A 24382-nucleotide genomic window follows, 5' to 3' on the forward strand; every position below is an offset into this window, starting at 1 on the left:
CGGAGCTGTCAGGAGTCTCCGTTATTTTGCAGGTACAGGCGTCCGGTTCCAGTCTCGGAATTGTAACTCTCCCGCAGGACATCAGAAAACCCCGAAACAACCGGCACACGTCTACTACTTCTCTTTTGATCATGGGTTACCATACTATCCTTACCGTTCGATGCATGATTCAGATCAAGTCCAAGCATCCGATTTTCTCCCGCTCCGCCTGCGGGGGTGTACTATCTTTATGATATCTTTACATATCTTGTAGTTACCTAATATGATTAGGTTTCTCATTGTAATCCTATAAATATTGATCAATGGAAATCACTTCGGCGAAGGAGTTTGAGATTATTTGACATTAATATCTCCAAAAAAAAAGGAAAAAAAAAAACCTAATTCTTGATGACAATTCAAGTCTATACGTCAATTAGTGATCCAACTCGATCTATTTATGTGATACAAGCATGCATGCACATCAAATTTTTGTAGTAATTTACTAGGTTGAATTGGGCTCCAAAACTTAGATTTAATGTGGATGTATCACACCATTTGTTAATATTGTGACGTGTTAGAGAAGACATAAAAGAGAAAATGTCTATGCCAAAATCAAAACATAGCAAAAACAGGAATAATTTACAAAACAAGCTTGAATAGAAATTAGGAAGGTATGTATGTTATGAATAGAGGGATGTAATTTTCCATTATTTCTTTTCAGACGAACAATTTTTTTTATAATTCCATACTTTTCAATTTATAGCACATTCGTAGTTATTGAAAATAAATTTAGAACTGCCCAAAATAAGAAAAAAAAAAAAAAACGTCCTCTCAAAAATCTGGAAAAGGGTAGTTTGAATCTTAGGTAAGATTAAATTATCATTAAAAAGTAGATACAATATTATAAGTATGGATTCGATGTACTGCAAGTATGCAACCATTCTGATAAACAAAGTACTTGTGAAATGAAAAGGAAGTCATGTAAAGCTTTATGTAAATTTATAACTAAAGGAGATTTTTGTGCAAAGTAATAATAAGTAGATTAAACATATTAATGGTTCATAATTCTTATATATTTGCCCGTGCATTGATTGAAATATGATTAGATAACTTGTACTAATCAATTTCCTTAACTGTTGGGATGAACTACATGAGATATTTTAATTACAAATCCCTACAATCCTCTAATATATAATACGTATGTGATATTAAGGACAATTGAGGAATTTTCTTTCTTTCTTATTTCATTTCAAAACAAAGATAGCTCGGATATATTATTAATTTTAAAATAAATCAATTTCAGTTAGAGGGAAATTACGGTACAAACATATTCAGAATCACTACCCATCTCCCATATTGCTACAAGATGGGCCACGGAATTACATGTTCTTGAAACATAAGAAAGCTTAAAATGATCAAAGATATTGATATCTTTTCTAATATCTTCTATCACAAATGCACGGGAGCACGACCTAGGTACACCATGGATACAACTCTAACAATATTGAAAATTTGGATGCATCGCTCTCGACATGGATTATTTAATTTAATTGATACCCAAACCTTGATCTCGACAAGTGGAGGATAATAATAGTGAAATTAATAAAACTAATGTTAATGATTATGTACATTTTTCAAATATATATTAATTCATACTTACATGCATTTAATTCTTTTTGTATTGAGAGTCATAAAAGTCAGAAATGTAGACAACATAATATAAGCTAGGTCTTAAATATTAGTGTACCACACTTTATTTACGAATTATGTAAGATGACAGAGAATATAAACTAATTATGGGCTTTAACCATTAGCTTAAGTTTTTGGTTGAATTATTCTCTAACATGGTATGAAGAGCCAATGTGACAAGAATATCATAGGTTCAAATCTCATTCACCCCTCCTCTCAAGTAAAATATTTTGCGATGAGTATAAGGAGGCTCATGCTGCATCCACATTTTAAAGCCCAAAGGGTTCTCATGTGAGATGTCATGATAGAGTATATAAATCGATCATGATGAGCTTCAACCATCATTTTAAACTTTTAGTTGAATTAGTCCTCTAATATGAGACGACATGCACAATTGCACATGTAAATTAAAGTTAAGCATAAGCTACAAGAAGGATATAGTGATTAAATACATATTTAATCATTATACAAGTATATGTATTGCCCGTAGGCTGTAGTATTTATTTTGTATAGAGAACCATAAAAGTCAATAATAAAGACCAAATATTACGATTGATCTAGGTCATATATAACACCATGCATAATTGTACATGTAAAGGATAAGCTACTAGAACAAATAAACAAGCCTTATAATAAATTAAATCATGAAAAAACATGATTTATTGTATGAAAGGTGACTAAATGGTCCATATGTACTTAGTTGGTCCATATAATTTAAAAAAAATATATATATATCAACCGTCCTTCAAGTACAAGGACATAGTTTTCTACTAAAAAAATCCACATTTCTTTGAATAAGATTATTATAGACTACTTTATGCAAGCCACATAAAAAGAAAGAGGAATAAAAAGAGGGAATACTCTTTTAACCAGGCCAAAGAGAGTATATATCATGAAGCACAAAAATACCCTAAGGTTATGAAAAAGGGTTTTATTTTATTTTATTTATTTATTTCAGGGTTTTCCTATTTATATATTTGTAAGTTAAGTTGTTTACAATTATGGTACCCTAGGACAATAAGACCACATAAATAGAGACCTAACTCTTTCCCAAAGAAAGTATTTTCAGTGAGTAAATATAGCCAAGTTCTTTTTTTTTTTTTTTTTTTTTTTTTTTTTTTTTTTTTTTTAAAGAGAGAGAAAAGATAAGAATTATAATACAAATAATAATAATCATGGGTAGAGGAAGAGTTGAACTCAAGAGGATAGAGAACAAAATCAATAGGCAAGTTACATTTGCTAAGAGAAGAAATGGACTTCTTAAGAAAGCTTATGAGCTTTCTATTCTTTGTGATGCTGAAGTTGCTCTTATAATCTTCTCTAATCGTGGTAAACTCTTTGAGTTTTGCAGCTCGTCGAGGTTTGTTCTGTCCTCACTCTCTTGCTCGGTTTTTATGTAGTCGCGATATAATGTAATGTTGTAGGTCTTGTATACAACGACTCTGTTTGAATGTAAATGGTTTTATATAAATTGTTTCTAGATCGATCTTGTTTTGTGATTTTCTTTTTTTTAGGGGGTTTTGGATCGGTTTTATTAAGATCTATGACCTACCTATGTTTAGATTACTAAGGGGTTTGAAAGCAAAATGATTTTCTTTTGTAACTAATTACTACTACATTAGAGTGGTACCAACAAAATTGATGATTTTCAACATTACTTAATATGTACTAATCGGCTTTAACTTCTTCTATAGTATTTGAAGATTCGATTTATTTCTACTTTAGTAAAATACTAAATGGATTTATCATTAATATAAAATGGGTAAAGAACTAGGTTTCCTAGATTTACATGATTAATAAATAATTTGGTTCTAGATCCTTGTTTAATGCAAGTCCAATTCGTTAATCTTTTTTGTAAGATCTTTGTTAGTTAATTATAGTACTTTTTTTTTGCTTATCTTGAATTTTTTTTTTTTTTTTAAAATATAAACTACAACAGTTATCTTAATGAACAATTTGGTATAAAAAAAAAAAAAAAAATCTTAATGAACAATTTCCTTAATGATATTTATGTGATAAATTATTAAAGTACTTAAGAGATTTAACAATTGAATAAAAGTTCTTTTAAAAATATCAACTGATATTTTGGTTTATGAAAATTAATTAATTATAAAAATAATATAATACTACTACTTATTGTTACTGTTGAGATTTGAGGGCAGAGATGTGATGTTTTGCAGAAGAAGGCTGTTCATTTGTTAGAAGTTTAGAACTGTGAATAAGAGAGAGAAATAGACAAAGGCTGCTTTAATTTGTTTGGTTCCAAAGTCTGATTTATCTTCAATCTTCAAATGCAAATTAATTTTTCATCTTTTCCAATTCAATCTTCTTAATTTTCTTGTCTCTCTTTGGCAGCTTTAGTTTTGCACTCTTATATAACTAATTTTTGGGTATTACCCTTTGAGGAAATACAGTTAAACTAGATCTAATTGAAAGACACTGCCAAAATTTAAATTGAGTTAATTTTATGTGATTTCAAATAAATTAAATATCGGCGTCATTGTGACCATATTTAATTACTTAATCCGTTTGATAAGATGAATTAAACCATAGGCTCAACTTAACTTATCATTTATTATCATTCTTTGTTTGTTGATTGGTGTGGAATTGGAACGAAGTTAATTCCCTTGATTTAGATGTGGGGAAATTATTATCGATATGTAAGGGAATATGAAAATTATGAAACATTATAAAAATTCTTGAAAAATTTCTGGAAAATCCTTGGGAAGATTTGCAAGAAAAACTCGATATGAGGTAATCTAATTGTATTGGTATTTTGGATAGGTGTGGCAATGTTGAATAATTATGTTTATAATTGTTTGGATGTTCTTAACTTCCTCTCTAATTCATGTTACTATGTCGAAACATTTACTTTTTAGTGATATATGCATGAAGTTCCAATAAGATATAGTAGATCAATCATTCGTCACAGATTTAATTCCAATAATATACGGAGTTTTATGCTTTCAGTTGTTACGTTCTTCCCTTTGATAGTTTAGGATGATTTTGTTGATTTGGTTTGTAATGATAAATGTATACAATTATATAATTTCCTCGCTATTGTTTTGAGTTTTCTCCTCCATCAATGCTGCTTTTTAGGATGTTATTCTCTTATAATCGTTGAAAAAAGTAAAAAGAAAGTTTGGAATAAAAAAAAGGAAAAAATAAGCAAGAGAATTTAAAGGGGGAAACACTATAATAGCACCACACATCGGTTTATGGTGATGCATCTATGATTGCTAATATAATGGCTATTTTTTTTTGGAATAAATTGCTAATGGCTAATTAATTAATATAATGTATGCAAATTAACAATGAAATAGTTACTTAATATAGTAATTTTAATCACCTTAATAATAATAATTTATACTCAATCCCTCATGCTTTACGTTTTATTTTTGGCAATTAGTTGGTTTTCTAACCTGGTTGAATGTGGACTTTGCGTGGTAATAGTATGCTGAAAACAATTGAAAAGTACCAAAGATGCAGCTATGGCGCTCTTGAAGAAAATGGGCTTCTCAATGATTCTGAGGTAGTCTTGAATTTCTTGCGTTATTATGATCAATATCCTAAATTTACAATGTTAATTATTAGCTTTCTATTTAGGTGTTCGTGTGTGTTTATGGTTTTTCTACTAATCTAGATTATTGCCACGTATATACTCCCTCAACTCACATTAATATTTCTATCTAGGTTCAGTGACAACATACATATATCTTATTATGTGGAACCATACAAAAGAAATGAGAAAATTTTAGATACAAGCATTTTTTTTTTTTTTTTTTTTGATAAATTAGAAGTTTATTCAAAGACCAAGGGAGTATAACTTAGCTTCTAAACATAATGTCTTGAGTACATTGCAACATATGCATATATATTATTTTATACTTTTGGTAATGTACCACTTCAAACAATAGTCAAACTTTGACATACACTACTGTATTATGTTCGAAACAAGTGCATATATAGTCAATACTCAAATTATTAAAACAAAGTTAGCAACTAATTAAAAAAAGTTTGAAAAAAAAAAAAAAAAAAACACCTGAGCTACTTCATATTATAAAAGATTTTACAGTAAAATTATGTCATAAGTAATCCTAGATATATTGATGGAATTCTAATTATCTACGGAGTAATTTGTAACGAGAAGTATAGAATATACATTCATAGTTTGAGCATGCATGCATGTAATTAATTTATTGATTTAGATCGCTATACATAGCTTCCATGCATATTGGCAAGCTAGGATATGTAACGAAGTATTATAATTGTTGACATAAATTTGTATAATAAATGTATTCTTTGATGATTATATAACGTCATTGACTTATTGTATGCAAAACCCTATGCAAATATAGGACTATTATACACGTAAATATAAAATGTGCTGACGTCCTAAGCTCATTTTTTATTGGTTAAAATCAGGCAACCTACCAGGAATATTTGAAGCTTAAGTCCAGGGTGGAGTTCCTGCAGCAATCTCAGAGGTAATTTCCAATGCCATGTATATAATCAGTTAAGTACTATACGTAGGAGTATTTATTAATTAGTTTAGCTGTAAGATCGACACGAACTCACGCTCCATTCATGTATGTAGAATTAGTTATCAATTTGTCATATTGATGATGTAATTTAAACTAGCCAGTGAGGTGAACTAATTTTTAAAAAGAGGCAAGTGCTTGTATTATACTCTGTATATATCTAAGAAAAGTTACGGGAAAGTATATGATGTTGATTTTCTAAAGAAAGTGACAATATTGTAGGAACTTGCTTGGAGAAGACTTGGCACCATTGGCTATAAAGGAGCTAGAACAGCTGGAGCACCAGCTTGAGTTATCACTGAAGCAAATAAGATCAACCAAGGTCGTTTTTACATTTTCACTATTATCATATCGCTCGCTTGTTGTTTAGTTACGTGAGTTCATATAATAGGAAGATCAATTTGCCAATGTTGATCAGACATTAACTCGATCTGTTTAGAAATATTGATTTTTCCTTGTGAGTATTTTTAATTCGAGTTGTATGACTAATGCACCAAATGTACATAGCATGCCCTTAGATTAACATTCAACACAAACCTACTATTCTCTTCTAGGTGAGACGGTCCCATGTAAGACCTAGCTAGTTTTAGATTAGAGTCAATTTTTACACAACATTTTGGTCTTAATTATAACAAGCTTGATATATAATGTTGTGTGATATTTTCAGACTCAACAAATGATGGATCAAATGGCGGAACTGCGAAGAAGGGTATGTGTTTTTATCTTTCGATAATCGAATTGAGTGATTTTGGTTGCAATAATATTTTAGCTTATACGTACTGGTTAAGAATTTATTTCTCCATTTGTCCAGGAACAAGCTTTAATTGAAAACAACAGGAACTTGATGAAGAAGGTATACATTCCGTTCTATGTAAATATATTTGCCCTACTTTAACATATTATCATTAGGCCAAATGCATGTATTATTAGATGCAAGTGCAATAGTTGCATATAATATGCAACACATATATACTTTTAAATGGCCAGCTAAATTAGAAATAAATGTATGGCAAGAACACCTCATCAAATTAAGGTTAGAGTTTATTGCAAAATCTTATATGAGGCAGCTAGACTTGTAATATTTTTTTTATAGAAACTGAGGTGATCGATTACAAGTTTCTCGATCCATCTTACTACAAGTGATTATTAATACTACTTGCTTTGTAGGTTTTGCATCCTTTGTATTTGTATTGTTGACATTAATTATAGTCTTTTTCCATTTCTAATTACTCAGCTTCCTTTAATTTGCATTAATGTTGCATTTTCAATTCAGTTAGAAGATTGTAGCCCCCAAATCCCTCAAAGACTTGCATGGGAAGGTGATAACACTCAAGATCAACAACATATACCTTTCAGCCGCATTCCTCATCCATCCGAGGGCTTCTTTCAACCACTTTATCGCAATCCTCCCCAGCAAATCGGGTACAGTTTCAATTTCTAAACCCGTACTTTTGATCAAATCAATTATTGTATATATTACAAGGTTTTTGTTATTATTTGTTGCACTTAATATATTTTTGATGTGTAATTAACAGCTACAATCATTTGGAATCGACTGAAATGAGTGTTGCAACACCAAGCCAGCAACATGTCAATGGATATAATGTCCATGGTCACCATGGATGGATGCTTTGAGAAAATTAAGCACGCACGCGATAATTGCAAGTTACGTGCGTATGTACTTGAGAGATTATATGTATATTTTCAAGGTAAATTTTGGATTGTTTCTATAGCTTAATTAGACTAAGGTATGACTCTATGTTTACTTATCATGATCGGGTCATCGAGGGCAATTTTCATACGATTGTCCATGATGTAAAGCCATAAAGAATGTAATCTTAACTGCTGCTCGAACAATAGTATAATGATAGACTAGAGCATGGCATTCACCCCAATTTAGCACTATTTTGCTTATAATTATATGTAAACGGAGAAAGGTATGTATGGTTATTTTTGTGACCACGAACGAATGTAATAGTATATGATATATTAAAATGCTTAATTGCATGCTTGCTAGCTATTATAGTTCACAGAATTATGAACTTCATAAGAAAAACTAAGAATAATGACAAAGAAAAATAAAGAGAAAGATATTTGTTTCATTAATTGAAATCAGGAAAAGTTTTCTCTCTATTTTTGTCATTGTTCTTAGTTTTTCTTCAATGAAGTTCATAATTTCAGTGAACTTTAACATGGTATTAGAATCAGGCCCATGGTTTGGGACCTTTAATGGCTTGAGTAATGAGTGCATTGGGCCAAATTGAGAAGGTCCATATGAGGGGGAGAAAAAAAAAAAGTGCTCTAGCCTCATGAAACATCACATAAGACGAAATTTAAGAGACCTTACACGAGAGGGGGAGTGTTGAAGTATAAACTTCTCAAACTACATATGGTTAAGGGGATACTCTTCTCAAACTATATATGTGAGGGGGAGTGTTGAAGTATAAACTTCTCAAGAAGAGAGAATTAAACACTTTATAAGGCTAAGGGGATACTCTTCTAATTGCCATAAGGTTTTGGGATGGAATAGAGCTGATCAAAGCTTACACGACCCGGCCCGAATCTAGGCAGCTTTTGCCCGAAATCGGGTCAGGCTCGGCCCGTTTTTTTTTTATTGTTTTGAACAGCCTTGGAAATTCATTTTTATGCTATTTTGGTTCATATTTTTTGGCACGGCTCGAAAATGGCCCGAAAAGCACGCACGGCCTAGCCATTTTAGGCGGGTTTGGGCATGAAATTTCCGGAAGCTGGGCCCGGCCCGGCCCGACTCGAGAAATGGGCAAATTGTTTAAGCCTCGGCCTGACCCGCCCATTGATCAGGTCTAAGACAGAACCTCAGGTCTTGTGAAGTAGACTCTCTCTCTTGGTGATGGGTGTGGCCCAGGCCCGTATTTAACATTAGCCATGGATATAATTATTGTAAAGAGGTTTTTCGATCATCACCAAGTTATGCTTGGAATAGGTATTCTTATTCTCTAGCAAATTTATCATTATTACTTATCTCATAAGAGTAATACTAATATAAATATGATTATACGACATTGCAATAGTTGGATTTTTGCAATATTATCATACCTACTTTATATAATTTAATATATTATTAATCATTAAAGTTGTACATTGACAAATATACAGAGTAAGTACTATTTAGAGATAAGGAATTACTCCGTAAGTATTAAAGTTTTTCTAGTCATAATACATTTTTAAAAACCCTTTGTTGCAATGTCATCATTGTTAAAGGACCATCTCAACCAAAAGGTTAACCTTATGGTTGAGGCTCACGAATATGTTTTATACTTTATCACGCCCCCTCACACGAGAGCCTATTTGGCTTAAAAAAAAAGGATGTAACATGGGCCCTTCTTATACACAACGCTTAATATTACCCTTGAAAATGGAGGGTGGATGAGATTCGAACCCGTGACCTTTTTGTCACGTTGGTTCCGATACCATGCTGAAGAACCAACTCAACCAAAAACTTAAGCTGGTGGTTGAGGCCCACGAATATTTTTTATGCTCTATCAAGCCCCCTCACACGAGAGCCCGTTGGGCTTGAAATGTGGATACAACATGGGCTCTCCTCATACCATGCGCTTAATATTCCACTTTGAAAAGAGGGGTGGATGAGATTCGAACCCGTGACCTTTGTGTCACGTTTGGCTCTGATACCATGTTAAAGGACAAACTCAACCAAAAAGCTTAAACTGATGGTTGGGGTCCACGAATATATTTTATACTCTATCAATCATGTACAATTTACTTACATGTAAGAATATATCATATATAAATTTAGTTTATATCATTCATAGATCTAAATAAGGCATATATAAGCCCTAATTTACTATGACCTTCACTTCTTCAAAGCCATTTTTAGTCATCATCACTCATTATTCCTCACAACTCACAAGTAGAGGTGATCAAAAAATCGGGCAGGGTCGGACCTTAACATGATACCTCGTGCCCAAACCCGTAAAAAAGTAGCGAGCTTGTCGGGCCAAAGCGGACTTTTCAGGCGGAGTTCGGACTTTTAACTAAAAATGTGTTTTTAGGCTTACCCAAACCCGTCCTATTTTCGGGCCGAGCTAGTGGGTCGAGCCGATGTTGATCACTTCTACTCGCAAGTCTCATTCTCTTTTTCTATGCATGCTAAACCTTGTTTAAGAAGACCAACTCAACCAAAATCTTAAACTTATAGTTGAGGCCCAAGAATATGTTTTATACTCTATCACGCCACCTCACATGAGAGCCATTTAGACTTAAAATGTGGATACTGCATGGGCCCTCCGCGAAATATATATTGCAATTTGAAATGAGGGGTGGATGAGATTTGAACTCGTGACTTTTGTATCACGTTGACTCTGATTCCATGTTAGAGGACCAACTCAACTAAAAGTTTAAAGTTATGGTTGAGGCCTAAGAATATGTTTTATACTCCATCACCTTGATCTCTCAACTCTCTCAACTATAAGTCTTTCTAACTAGCTATTATGGCCCTCTAATTAGAAATCACTCCTTGATCCTGATTATTTCCTTTGATCATGTTTATTTGGCCTTTGTTATTTAACTACAGAATATTATAACATATGTTATTTTAAAATACTTGCTAACACAACCCGTTGAGGGAATTGACGAAGGGTATAGAGAATGTTGTATAAATACGGAGTATTCAATTTGATCAAAATAACTTATACAACAGTAAGAGGGTGAACTGGTGATAAATTCGGCTTTAATACTTCATACTACCTCCGTTTCGCATTACTCGCAACAAACGAATATTTTATGTCTCACAAATAATACCCTTTTGTTGCGAGTAATGCGAAGCAGAGATAGTATATATTTATGTGTACATTCATATTCTTGAATTTCTTCTTCTAAAAGAAGTATCAAAGGGCAAAGGCTATTATGCAAATAAAAATAGAGAAAGTACTGAACTAATTCAAAGTAGTCGAAATCAATCTCTGCTAATTTATTATTTCTTTTACTCACATGTTACCAATCTAACTAATTTTGTAGGACTACTAATTTTTGCTAAAAAAAAATTGATTTTTCTCAATTAAAATTAAGTTTTACTAATTTATTTATTTTTTAGTTAAAATTAAGAGGGTCTCTTTTTTATTAGTCACGTTATAATTTTTCCAATTTAATTTTTGGGCTTAAGAAACAATGGGATTTTTATTGAGCCCTAGAACTAAATTGGGCCTACTCAACTAACTCAAGCAATGAAATTTAAGTCAGAGTAGGCTAAGCCATGGTTTCTTTAGTCCATTCTTTCTCCAAGGTTATTTCAATTAAAATGCAAAGCTCACAAATTTTCTATTAAAATTTTTTTTCAAAAAAAAAAAAAACTTTTGATGTAACACTTTTCTTATCAAAATGACAAAATGGATCAATTAAATTATATTTCTAAAAATTACTTAAATACTCTTTCCCTTTTTGTACTCATTTTCGTTTTCATCTGCTTTTTAAGTTTACCCACTTTTGATTTTTTTCATTTGTGACAACTCTTTCATTTTTTATCTTCCACAACCTCATTTTACGAGCTCAGTTTATTGAATAAATCTTCCACTCTCTATCTCTCTCCTCTTTAAAGTACTCATTTCCACTTTTCCTTAGTTTGTGTAGCTGCATACTACGGTAATTGAGTAGAACTTAGCAAAATGAAAGGAGCTATTAAATATAGTCTTAATTTGACATCACCTACTCATTATTAAGAACGTTTTGAGTACTAATCGATTTTAAATCAATGTGATTAGGACTTGCTAACACAAATCAAAATCCGTAATCAAAGGAGATAAAAATATGCAAAACTTGAATTGTATTCGTCGGTGGAACCTTTAATGAATAGATTCAAAACCGGGGCAAAGTGACTAAGGTAATTGTCTAATTGGCTCATTTTAAAGGCTTATCCCCTAGAGCACTATCTCATTTTCTATCCAATAAAAAGGACTATCTCATTTCCTCAAAAAAAAAAAAAAGAAAAGAAAAAAAAAAGGACTATCACATTTTAAACCCATTTGTACGTGAAAGATTACAAAACCAATACTCAAACCATGTGGTTGAGCTAAGTCTAAGCTTTTGGTTAATCTATGTAGGTAAAATCAATTATAGGACTTTAGCCATTAGTTAAAATTGAATTGTGTTCCAACTTCCAAAATTGGTTAGTTTCTTATGTAATATTTTATTAGTGTTATTTTGACATTTTTTATACGATTAATATATTAACTTTGATAACATATTATTAATCATATATGCTTCAGATAAAAAAAAAATGTAATTTTGCGAAACATATAAAAATTATAGGTTATGACCTTATTTGGTAAATAGATGATTGATGAAATTTTAGCTTTTTGAAAGCAATTAGTTATTTTTGGTATTTGAATTAAAGATTAAGCTTATTGGAGTTTAATAATCTAATTCAAAATGGCTACTCAACCAAGCTTTTGGTAAGAGTTGTTTGAAAAATTTGCAAATAGTCAGAGTAACCAATACAACCAGTAGTTAGTCAAACCAATTAATACAATCATATTTAACAGCTAGCTACTAGCTAATTACCAAATATGGTTTATGTTCACATCAAAGATAAGCCAAAGGCAAAATGGTGCATTGTATAATTGTATGCTTTGGGGATCCTAAGTTTAACTCATCATTGGTTGAAGTTAAAGGAATATGTTACCCTTCAATTTTTACTTTATAGTGTTTTCCCCCTATATAAAATTTACAAACTATTCCTCAAAATTTAACAAACCTTAATTACAGCTTCTAATCTACAACAAATCCTTATTCCCCTCTTCTCCATAACAATGTGGTACGTAGTAAAATAATACGAAGTATTGCATTGATCAGCTCCATTCTTATAATCTTACAGCGCATCTCACTACCTAGTACCGCACAACAATAACCTAGCTCATCAATTAATACTCATCTCCCAAAACAATGCAACTCGACTGTGAATATAATATATACACAATGCTCATTATGCACCAAAGAACACTAATTCATAGATAATAATATAAACGTACATAATATATATATATATATATATATATATATATATATATATATATATATATATATATATATATATATATATATATATATATATATATATATATATATATATAAAAGATTATGTGGTATGTAACTTTTATTTTTAACTATTGTGATGAAAGAATGATACCTCATTTTCATTTATCATAAAAAAACTCATACTTTATTTATTTATTTATTTATTTATTTTATACGAAGATTACTAACAATAAAACGAACAAAACCACAAACACTATCTAAAAAGACCAGCAAAGGAAATAGCGGTCGCAAGCGCGAATAACCAACCAATGCGCAGGAGCAACCCAACTCCGAGGCACCTTACAAAGCCAACAGGCGGAAAAGCGGGGGATAATCTTCCGAACCTCCTGAAACAACCACAAACAAGAAATATCAGTAGAGCTAGAATGCTGAAACATGGAGACTTGAGCAGCGCAATCCGTATAGATGAGAAGACGAAGATAATCCTGACGAACGGCAGCTCGAAGAGCCCATAAACAAGCTTGTAACTCCGCCTGTAGAGCAATGGCAACGCGACTAGCCTTCGCACTACCTCCAAGAACCGTATCCGACAAAACCTCTTGGAAAACCACTACTAGAAATAGGCTTATTTCAGAGGGATATCTTCCGACGGAATTTAATTCCCTCGGAAAATTCAAAATTTACGAGGGAAATTGACTTTGTAGGAAAAATTCGTTGGAAAGGTACCCTACCAACGGAATATTCCATCGGAATCTTTCCGACGGAATATATTTCCTTCAGAATATTTAAGTTTCGACAGAATATTCCCTCGGAGTGTCTTCCGACGGAATTAATTCCCTCGGAAATCACAAGTTCCGACGGAAAGCTGCGAGAAATAAAAAAAAAACGCAACCATTCTGACTTCTGTATAGAAGCGAAAACAGAAAAAAAAAAAAAATAAAAAAAAAAAAATAAAAAAAATAAAAAAAAAAAAACCAAAGGAAGAGAGAGAAGGAGAAGGCGAACCAGGAAGAGGAAGAAGAAGAGAGAGAAAGAGGAGGAGGGAGAAAGAGGAAGAGGGAGAAAGCAGAAGAAAGAGAAAGGGAGGAGCAAGAGAAAGGGAGAAGGAGAAAGAGGAAGAGAGAGAAAGGCACGCCGCCGCCGCAGCCACAACGACCCCCTCTGCTGCCGCCCTGCCGCCGGTAAGGGTTTTGGTAATTTTTTTTAATTTTTTTTTCCTTCAAACCCTAACCACCACCTTTCACCTAGGGTGTACGGGAGTTTTCACCTAGGGCTTAAGTCGCCGGCGAGTCTGCAACAACCACGACCAGCCACCGCCACCGCCACCAGCAGGTAGTTTGTTTGCTTTTCTGTTTTTTTTTTTTTTTTTTTTTTTTTTTTTAGTTAAGTATTCAAGCTTAAATCATAAATGTATTTTATGCTTTTGTTTGGTGTTAATTTTTTGTGTTAAATTTGAATATTTGTAGGTTTTGTGTATTGCATTGTTTATTTAATTACAAACTCAGATCTACAGGTTAGACATTATTTAAAGCTAAATTTATAAATTTAGTACATACTTGGCATGTTAAATCCTAATGGTGTGTAGATATATGGTAGTTTATTATTGTTTTTAGTTATTGTATTTACAATTTGTTATATTTATATTTCAATTTGTTGAAATATTTGAAATGAATGTGTTTGTGTTATAATATGTTAGATTAGTTTAGTTAATATAAGTATAGTTTTTAATTACTTTATTATAACACGTTACTTTAGTTTGGTATAGTTTAGGGTAATGTGTTAGTTTAGTTTAGTTGTATTATAATAGGTTAGTTTAGTTTGGTTTAGTTTAATATAATAATGTATGTTGGTTTAGTTTAGTTTAGATTAATATAATGTATGTTAGCTTACTTTATCATAATATAATGTTGTTTAGTTTTGTTTAATTTATTATAATGTAGGTTGGTTTGGTTTAGTTTAATATGATGTATGTTACATTACTTTAGTTTAATATATTGTAGCTTAGTTTAGTTTAATTTATATAATTTATCTTATTTTGGTTTAATATAATGATAATTTAGTGTAGTTTGGTTTTGTTTGATTGGTTTATTTGAATATTATGATATGTTAGTTTTCTTTAGATAAATTATGATATTTGTTAGTTTAATGTAATGCAAGTTAGTTTATATATATATATATATATATATATATATATATATATATATATATATATATATATATATATATATATATATATATATATATTATAATAAATGAATCATTTGCATAATCATATGCCTAGATACCCGTTCACGGCATACACATTAGGAGTATGTCTTGAATAGTCCCCGGTTGGGACTATCCTTGTACGCTTATTCTCACTTAGGTGGTGAATGTAAGTCTTGTTTTTGATTCCAGGGAAAATCCTGCCTTTTCATGCACTTCTCTACCGTGTTCTCTGGGTACATATGTAGGTGTGTATAATCGCCTACATTGTGTACTTGGAGAACTGTAGGGAAATGCTGGCGGATTTTCCATAGAATTGAAAACCTAGGTTACATTCACTAGTGAGAATAAACGTACAAGGATGGGTTAGGTTGGAGTGATAAGGACCCTTTGGAAGCATTTCAAATCTCATTTGCATTTCCATAACGCTGTGGTGGATAATGACTGCGAAATACCGTTCATGACTAATGTGATTGTACATATGCGTGAGCTGTGTAGAAGTTGTAATCATGAAACGAAGAGAACGTAGCTGGATGTATAAAAGGACGATTGGGCAAAGTATTAATCCAGATTTCGTGAAAGGAGTTGATGAATTTATTCAGTACGTCAGAGATAATCTCGAGAGTAGTAATCCGGATGATGTTAGGTGTCCATGTGTTAAATGTAAGAACAAACGCCTTTGGAATGCGGATACGGTTAAAATTCATCTGTATGACAAGGGTTTGGTACCTAACTACTATGTGTGGATGTGTCAAGGGGAGGGGTATCCGGGAGTTCGAGAACGACGGTCCAATGAATATCATGACATGGTTTTGGATGCTTTTGGTCATAGTCAAGATCAGGGGCATTCCGAGGAGGCTAGTGTTTCATCAGAGGAGGAGCCTAATGCAACTGCTAAGCATTTTCTGGATTTGTTGAAGGCTTCTGAAAGGCCATTATACGAAGGGAGTTCTTTGTCTGTGTTAGAGATGGCCGCTAGAATTACTAGTCTCAAATGTGAGTATAATTTACCTCACAGATGTGTTGATGGGTTTGCTTCTTTGCTAAGTGAGGCGATTCCGAACAACAATCATATGGCCGACACTTTCTACGAAGTGAAGAAGATTGTGAAGGGGTTGGAACTGTCCCATCAAAAGATTCATGCGTGCCCGAAAGGTGTATGTTGTTTTGGAAGGATGATGCTCAGTTGTCTGAATGTAGGGTGTGTGGCAGCAACCGATACAAGCAGACTTCCAAAGGTAGCCTAGTGCCTTCGAATGTTTTATTTTATTTCCCGATCACACACAGGTTGCAAAGACTGTTTGCAACGAAGAACATTTCGGAGGAAATGACATGGCATTCAAAAAATCCCAGAGTTCAAGGCACAATGGCACACCCTAGTGACAGCGCAACTTGGAAGCACCTCGATTGTCGGTTTCCAAAGTTTGCTTCTGAGCCTCGTAATGTGAGACTTGGCTTGTGTACAAATGGTTTTTCTCCTCATGGTAAGTTTGGGGGTCAATATTCTTGTTGGCCTGTCATTTTGACCCCTTATAACTTGCCTCCCTCAATGTGCTTGAAAAGATAATTCATGTTCCTTTCGTTGCTCGTTCCTGGTCCTAAAAACCCTAAGGGAAACTTGGATGTTTACATGCAACTGTTGATAGAGGAGTTGAAACTGTTGTGGGAAGTTGGCGCGGCTACTTATGATATTTCGAAGAAACATAATTTCAATCTTCGAGCAGCCATCCTATGGACCGTTAGTGACTTCCCGGCTTATGGCATGTTGTCTGGTTGGGCCACGGCTGGTAAGAAAGCTTGTCCACATTGCATGGAGAAGACCAAAGCATTTTGGCTTGAACATGGTGGTAAAGTTTCTTGGTTTGATTGCCACCGGCAATTCCTCCCGACAGATCACCCTTTTCGGAACAGTAAAACAACATTCTGTAAAAACAAAGTAGAGAAAGGAGCCCCTTCACACATCATGTCAGGAGAGGAGCTGTGGGAATGTGTTAAGGACCTTCCAAAGGCTACAGATGGACCCGATTCAATTAAAAGGCTGAAAAATGAAAAGAAAGGGTGGTTCAAGCAAAGCACCTTGTGGGAGCTCCCATATTGGAAGCATCTCCTCATTCGTCACAACTTAGATGTCATGCACATTGAGAAGAACTTGTTTGATCAGTTAATTCACACTGTAATGGATGTGAAAAAGCTTACGTGTGACACGCCTTCAGCTCGGAATGACATTGCTAAATATTGTAAACGTCCCCAGCTTCATCTTCAAGAGGATGATAGAGGAAAAGAGGTAATGCCAAAGGCTCCATTTGCTCTTGACAAGGCTCAGAGAAAAGTTTTGTGTGAGTGGGTTAAACAGCTGCGGTTCCTTGATGGTTACGCCTCCAATTTGAGCAGATGCGTAGATTTGCAAGCGTGTAAGCTCTATGGAATGAAAAGCCATGACTGTCACGTGTTCATGGAGAGGATGTTGCCCACCGCTTTGAGGGAATTGCTCCCTGGCCATATTTGTAATGCAATTACAGAGATCAGCCAATTCTTCCGCGACTTGTGTTGCTATACAACATCAGTTAGTGACATGGAGCGATTGGAGAAAAACATACCTGAGATCCTCTGCAAGCTTGAGAAGATCTTCCCTCCTGCATTCTTTAACTCCATGCAGCATTTGCCTACACATTTGCTGTACGAGGGGAAGTTATGTGGTCCTATACAATACAGGTGGATGTATCCCTTCGAAAGGTAAATCAAATACCCTTATTTCACATCCTTTATTTTACATACTAATAAATTGTTCATACAGTTACATAACAACTGTAATTTCAGGTTCCTCAATCATTTGAAACGGAAAATCGGGAACAAGGCTCGAGTTGAAGGGTCCATATGCAATGCTTATCTCACTGAAGAGATAGCAAACTTCTGCTCCAATTACTTTCAGTCGACAGTTGACACTAAAACTCGAGATCTTGGTCGAAATGTGAATGCCGACGTTGAGTCCACATCGGACGATGCTGAAATACCAAAGTTGTTCAAAGAGGACAGTGGTCGTGTGTCAAATGAGGGTAGAACTCGGTTCTTAGATGACAAAGAACTCGAGTGTGCACATTTGTTCGTATTAAGAAACACTGGCATTCTTGGCGAATACGAAAGGTATATTAGGCCCAGGTATTCAGTGTATTCGTATTTACGATCATTTACAATGATGACTTTGTAGATTTACAATGTGTGTTTGGCCTCGTAGGAAGTTTGAGAACTACATTCTTAGTACTCGACCTTTCCTGCATAGAGAAGATGTCATGGAGAATTTCGAAACTGAATTCTCTTATTGGTTTCATCACAAGGTGATATACGCGGTGTAACCGTGAAATAATAATGAATTTTACATGTTACATTTCAATTCATTGAATTCAGGAACCTTGATGTTGATATTCAACCACTTTATAGGTGGTCGAAGAGAAGCCAAATTCGGATGTCCTGCGAGCGTTGTGCATGCGTCCCTTTAGGTGAGTTCGTACTTGGGCCCAGATTTTTGTAGGTGGATTTAGTTTCCATACACATGCCCATGGCAAGCACAAATCCACCATGAATTATGGTGTGTGTTTATCAAGTGAGGATGGCGGAGAGTACTTCGGCATCTTAGACGACATAATTAAACTTGTCTACACGGGACCCAAAAGATAGTATAAGACAATTTTGTTTAAGTGCAATTGGATGGATTGTGGTAGGGGAATGAACATACACGAACAATACAAGCTAATCGAAGTAAATCATACTAAGAAATACCCCAAATATGATCCATTTGTTTTATCTTACCAAGTGGCTCAAGTGTACTACGCATCATACCCTAGCCTGAAACGAGACCGAGTTCAATGGTGGTCTGTGTTTAAAACACATGCAAGGTCAGTGGTTGATGTTCCGGTGGACTTAGTGTTTCTGCAATCACCATCCACAACATTACATGCAACGCTTTGCCCGCCGAGTGACATTCCAGACTACGCCATGGATGATGATGATGAAGACGATGGCTTTGTGATCTCAAGCGATGAAGACGATGAATCTAGTATCGGCTCTAGTGATAGTGACGATGATGATGCCATTGATGTAGTATTAGATGATAGTAGTGATGACTCTAGTAGTGAAAGTAGTGATGAGAGTACCGAATAGGAGAATATGTTAATCTCCTTTAAAAGTATGTTTCTTATTGTAAAATCAAAATATTAATGAGGCTTATGTAAAACTTTTTAGTGTTTGTATAAAAGCCATATTACGTTGCACTGCACTCCTTATTTATAATATCTTGTCATTTTACTAACATCTGATTCAGGTAGTCATGGCGGGTGGAAAAAGTAGGCAATCGTCAAAGAAAGTAAAGGGGAAAGAGACAATGACCGCCCGTGCCCTGTTCACCGACGACCAGGATGAGGAGATGATCGAAGCGGAGGCCACCGATTTGGGTGAGGATCAAACGGGTCCATCCACTCCTGCAGAAGATGGGCCACGGGATGAGTCAGAGGATGAGCCACAGGATGAGTAACAACTCCCGTGTTTAGACCCTACTAAGCTGTGGTAAGTACATATCATGATATGGATGATGAGATACAAGGCTTATATTACTATTCTCAAACTTGTTTAACATTGTTGTTTCCCGTTTGTTATAGGTTTGATGATCCTATACTACCGAGCCCCTTGGAGGAACTTCTCCGAATTCCTCCAACTACGAAGGAACACTGGTGGAACTTGTTCAGCGTATGATATTTTTGGGTCTTGGTTAATACATGTTTTAGTTATTGTATTGATTTAGTTTTGTGTATAACTTTTGTATTTTATCATTTGTAGGCACAATTCAGATGGGCACCTCAGATGGACGAGCTAGTGAAGATCACATTTCGGAGGAGGGTAGCCACACGCCTGCGTGACATGTTCCACACCATCACGCACAAGATGAAAGGCGCCAGGCCAAGTTGGTTGAGTGCGGAGCTCCACAAGGAGATGATGGACATTGTTGCTAACGATCCAACTTACAAGGAGAGGTCGGTGCAGAACCAGAAGAACAGAATGGGCGGTTCTATGGAAAATCCCGTCCGAGGGACCCACTTTCAGGGTTCGTTGGCAGCTACCCAACATGCAAAAAGGATGGTAAGTTTATTTTAAAATATCTTATATTACAAGACATATTTGTGTATTTCAATGTAACAAGGGTTTGACATGGTTAACGATTATTCCTATTTTTTTGTATCAAAGGCGGCGAAGAACAAGGGCTAGCTACCAACAGCTCCTAAGCTGTTTCTGAAGACACACTTCAAGGAGCTGCCTAGGAAAGGCACAATTTCAGTAAACCCCACAGCTTAGGAAATTGCGATAACAAATTCCCTAAACTTTGTTCCTTGGTTCATTATTCATGAATAGGTGTAGATAAGGTCATACATGCCATAGTTGGTCTATTAATGCTCAAAATGCGTCCCAAACCTTAGGAAGTTGTATTTTTTTGGCATTTCAAGGCATGAACCCCTTAGACTACCTGTAATAGAGATTTTTAGAGAAAAAAAAATAGTTCATTTGGTAAAAAACATAGAAAATGGATAAAGAATAGGTCATATAGGCCATACTTGGTTCAATTTGGCTCCAAATGCGTCCCAAAACATAGGGACTTGTAGTTTTTTGTGATTTCAAGTCATGAACCCCTTACAATACCTAAAATATGCATGTTTAGAGAAACAAATAGTTCATTTGGTCAAAAACATAGAAAATGGGCAAAGAATAGGTCATATAGGCAATAGTTGGCTCATTTTCGCTCCAAAATACGTCTCAAACCTTAGGGAATTGTAGTTTTTTGTGATTTCAAGGCCTGTACCCCTTACAATACTTAAAATATGCATGTTTAGAGAAAGAAATAGTTTATTTGGTCGAAAATGAATAAAATGGGCAAAGAATAGGTCATATAGGCCATACTTGGTTCAATTTGGCTCCAAATGCATCCCAAAACGTAGGGACTTGTAGTTTTTTGTGATTTCAAGTCATGAACCCCTTACCATACCTAAAATATGCATGTTTAGAGAAAGAAATAGTTCATTTGGTCAAAAACATAGAAAATGGGCAAAGAATAGGTCATATAGGCCATAGTTCGCTCAATTTGGTTTAGCTTATTTGTATAACTTACTACCTCGTTTGTTCCCTTTTGTATGTTTATCTTCTAGGAGGCCTACCAAAAGAGGGTTGAGGCGGCTAGAACTCAAAGGATTCAGAAGAGTCCGAATGAGCTGTATTGGGAGACAGTGGGTGGTCGGAACAAAAAAGGACGTGTGAAGGGACTAGGCGAAAGTGCTGACCTTTACTATGGCAGCCAAATGGGTCGCCGACTTTCCACCTCTTCCATGAAGTACACGCCCTCCTTTGTTTCTCAGATGCAAGATCAGATGGAATCCAGGGTCCAGGCTCTTCGGGAACAAATGGAAGTCAACATGGAAGCCCGAGTTCAAGCCCAAGTTCGAGCCCAAATGGAAGAAATGGAGAAGAGGCTGGAAGAAAGGATGATGGGTCGTTACTCCAATGACCCATGTTCCAACGTGCGACCTCCATTGATGAACTTAATCTATGTTAGTTCTAATGGGCTCTCGCGCTGTTGTATAGCATTGATGAACTTAATCTTTGTTAGTTCTAATTTTAGATTAACTTAGTGTTTATTGTAACATTGGAATCAGTATATATATATATATATATATATATATATATATATATATATATATATATATATATATATATATATATTTGCACAAATTATTCAGTGACTAATATAAGAAGCAAGAATTACAGGTTTTTTCCTGGAGGAAAATATATAGCCAAAATAGAAAATTGTCGTCGTTAATTCCGTCGCAAAGAAGAAATGTTCCGACGGACATTTCCGTCAGTACGTTGCGACGGAATTATTCCCTCGGAAAGGGGGGATTTTCTGATGGACATAAATCCCTCGGAATATTCCAACCTTCCGACGGAATATTCTCTCGGAAAGGGGGGATCTTCCGACGGAAAAATCCATCGAAAAAGGGGAACATACCGACGGAAAATTCCGTCGGAAGGTTGGAATATTCCGAGGGATTTATGTCCATCGGAACGTTGCGACGGACCTCCATTTCTGGTCAAACTAAGGTTCCGAGAAATTAAAATCCGTCGGTAAGGACTTTTCCGACGGAAAATTCCTCGGTATAACCCAAATTTCCTACAAAGTGGTCTCCGACAACGTGTTCCGACGGAAATCCGTCGGAAACTAGCCTTTCCGATGGATTTTTAAGACATACCGACGGAATATTTCCCTCGTAAATCATCTGTTTTCTAGTAGTGAACCCAACTGGCGCCTGCACGGTTATCTTGGAAAAACCAAGCATCGTAAAAAATCAGACAATGATCGAGACGATCCGATGCTCCCCCCTGCAAACACAAAGGTACCAACTCATGACTCGGAGTAGGAGATCGTCTGTCCAAAGATAAGAGATGTTGTTGAAAATCCCGATCTTGGACGGCCCAAGTGGTCCATTCCTGTGAAAGATGATGAATCAAAGAAGGAGACCACACCGCTTGCCGGAAAATACAGTGATTTTGCTTAAGCTAAATAGCCAAGAGAAAGGAGATGAAAGACACCAGACCAACAAAATCCTTAGACCGCCTATAAAACGAAACCATAGCCACAACCCAGTCAGGAAATGGAAGACAACCCAGCAGACTACCATTGAGTGTCAAAACGGTTGGATTCCAAAGAGGACGAATAAAGGGACAGTTGCGGAAAAGATGTGAGGTCGTCTCGAGGTTGGTGCGACAGAAAATACACACTGGATTAACCGGAAGACCCTTAGAAAATAAAGTTGCCAGCAAGGGTAAAGCATCATGGAGTAACTTCCAACTAAACATCTTAAATCGAGGAAGAAGAGGGAGACCCTAGAAACATTTCCACAATGGAGCTGGAGCTGGAGTACTGACAATCGAAACGACAGATTGTCGAACTAGCAAAGAGTAGGCCGATTTAGTGGAAAAACGACCATCCCTAGAAAACTTCCAGTAAACAAAATCATCCATGGCTCGGTGCAGCCTTTCTAGCGCCAAAATGCGGTGAGTCGAAGGACTATCAAAGAGCCGTTGAATCTTCGAAGTGTCCCACGCGCCGGAACGCGGAATAATAATAGAAGAAACATGAGTCGACACCTCGGACTCAGACACAGAAGACTTAAAACTCAAACCTCCAAGAACCCAATCATCATCAAGGATCCAAACTCGGGAACCCGAACCCACCTTCTAAGTGAAACCCTTGTTCAAAACAAATTGCCCTTCCATCAAGCACCGACAACCCCATGAAGAGCGGGAAATCTTCGTCGAGCCAAGAGAACAAAGAGAAGGGTATTTCGCACATAAAACCTTGGAAAGAAACAGCTGAGGATGTTGGAAAATACGCCATCATTGTCAGGCAAGCAAAGCCTGATTAACAAGACATGTATTACGAAGACCTAAACCACCCAAACCTTTGGGAAGATGTAAGAGCAAAGCTAACCGAAACACCATACCCCTGGAGGAAGAAGAAGACCACCACCAGAAACGAGCCAGCATATTATCGATGTGGTGACAAATCGAGACTGGAACCTTAAAAAAGAACAAGACATGATTAAAAAAGGCCACCAACATCGAGTTAATGATAACCAACTTTGCCGCTGCTGAAAGGTGGAGGGAATCAAACTGTGAAAGGCGATCAGAGACCTTGTCAATCAAAACCCGAAACTCGGAAGCTTTACTATGGCTTAAATCCACTGGCATACTCAAATAAGAACCAAGGGACGGCTGATGCTCTAGACTCAAGCACCTCGCTAGGTAATCCCTATAATGTGGAGGAATATGAGGGCTGAACATGACGATGGATTTCTGAAGATTGATCATTTGGCCCGACACCGTACAAAACTACTGAACTACTTGTG

At 35.2% G+C, this 24382-nt stretch overlaps 2 protein-coding genes across 2 annotated transcripts; both read left to right on the forward strand.

Annotated features, from left to right (window-relative positions):
* The first annotated feature begins 2843 nt into the window (after nt 1-2843).
* LOC110697873 (MADS-box protein CMB1-like) lies at nt 2844-8211 on the forward strand. The gene is made up of 8 exons (XM_021875283.1): nt 2844-3028; nt 5122-5200; nt 6094-6155; nt 6432-6531; nt 6877-6918; nt 7021-7062; nt 7483-7631; nt 7745-8211. Exons 1-8 carry the CDS (start codon nt 2844-2846, stop codon nt 7842-7844), a joined length of 759 nt encoding a protein of 252 aa, XP_021730975.1. The 3' UTR covers nt 7845-8211.
* An 8595-nt stretch (nt 8212-16806) lies between these two features.
* Nucleotides 16807-19595, forward strand: LOC110697498. Its single transcript, XM_021874865.1, has 6 exons — nt 16807-16924; nt 17087-18173; nt 18258-18581; nt 18673-18772; nt 18876-18934; nt 19157-19595. The coding sequence occupies exons 1-6, from the start codon at nt 16807-16809 to the stop codon at nt 19593-19595; spliced, it is 2127 nt and encodes a 708-aa protein (XP_021730557.1).
* Nucleotides 19596-24382: the final 4787 nt, after the last annotated feature.

This window comes from Chenopodium quinoa, unplaced genomic scaffold (genome assembly GCF_001683475.1).
Source record: "Chenopodium quinoa cultivar QQ74 unplaced genomic scaffold, ASM168347v1, whole genome shotgun sequence".
Classification (NCBI taxonomy): Eukaryota; Viridiplantae; Streptophyta; class Magnoliopsida; order Caryophyllales; family Amaranthaceae; genus Chenopodium; species Chenopodium quinoa.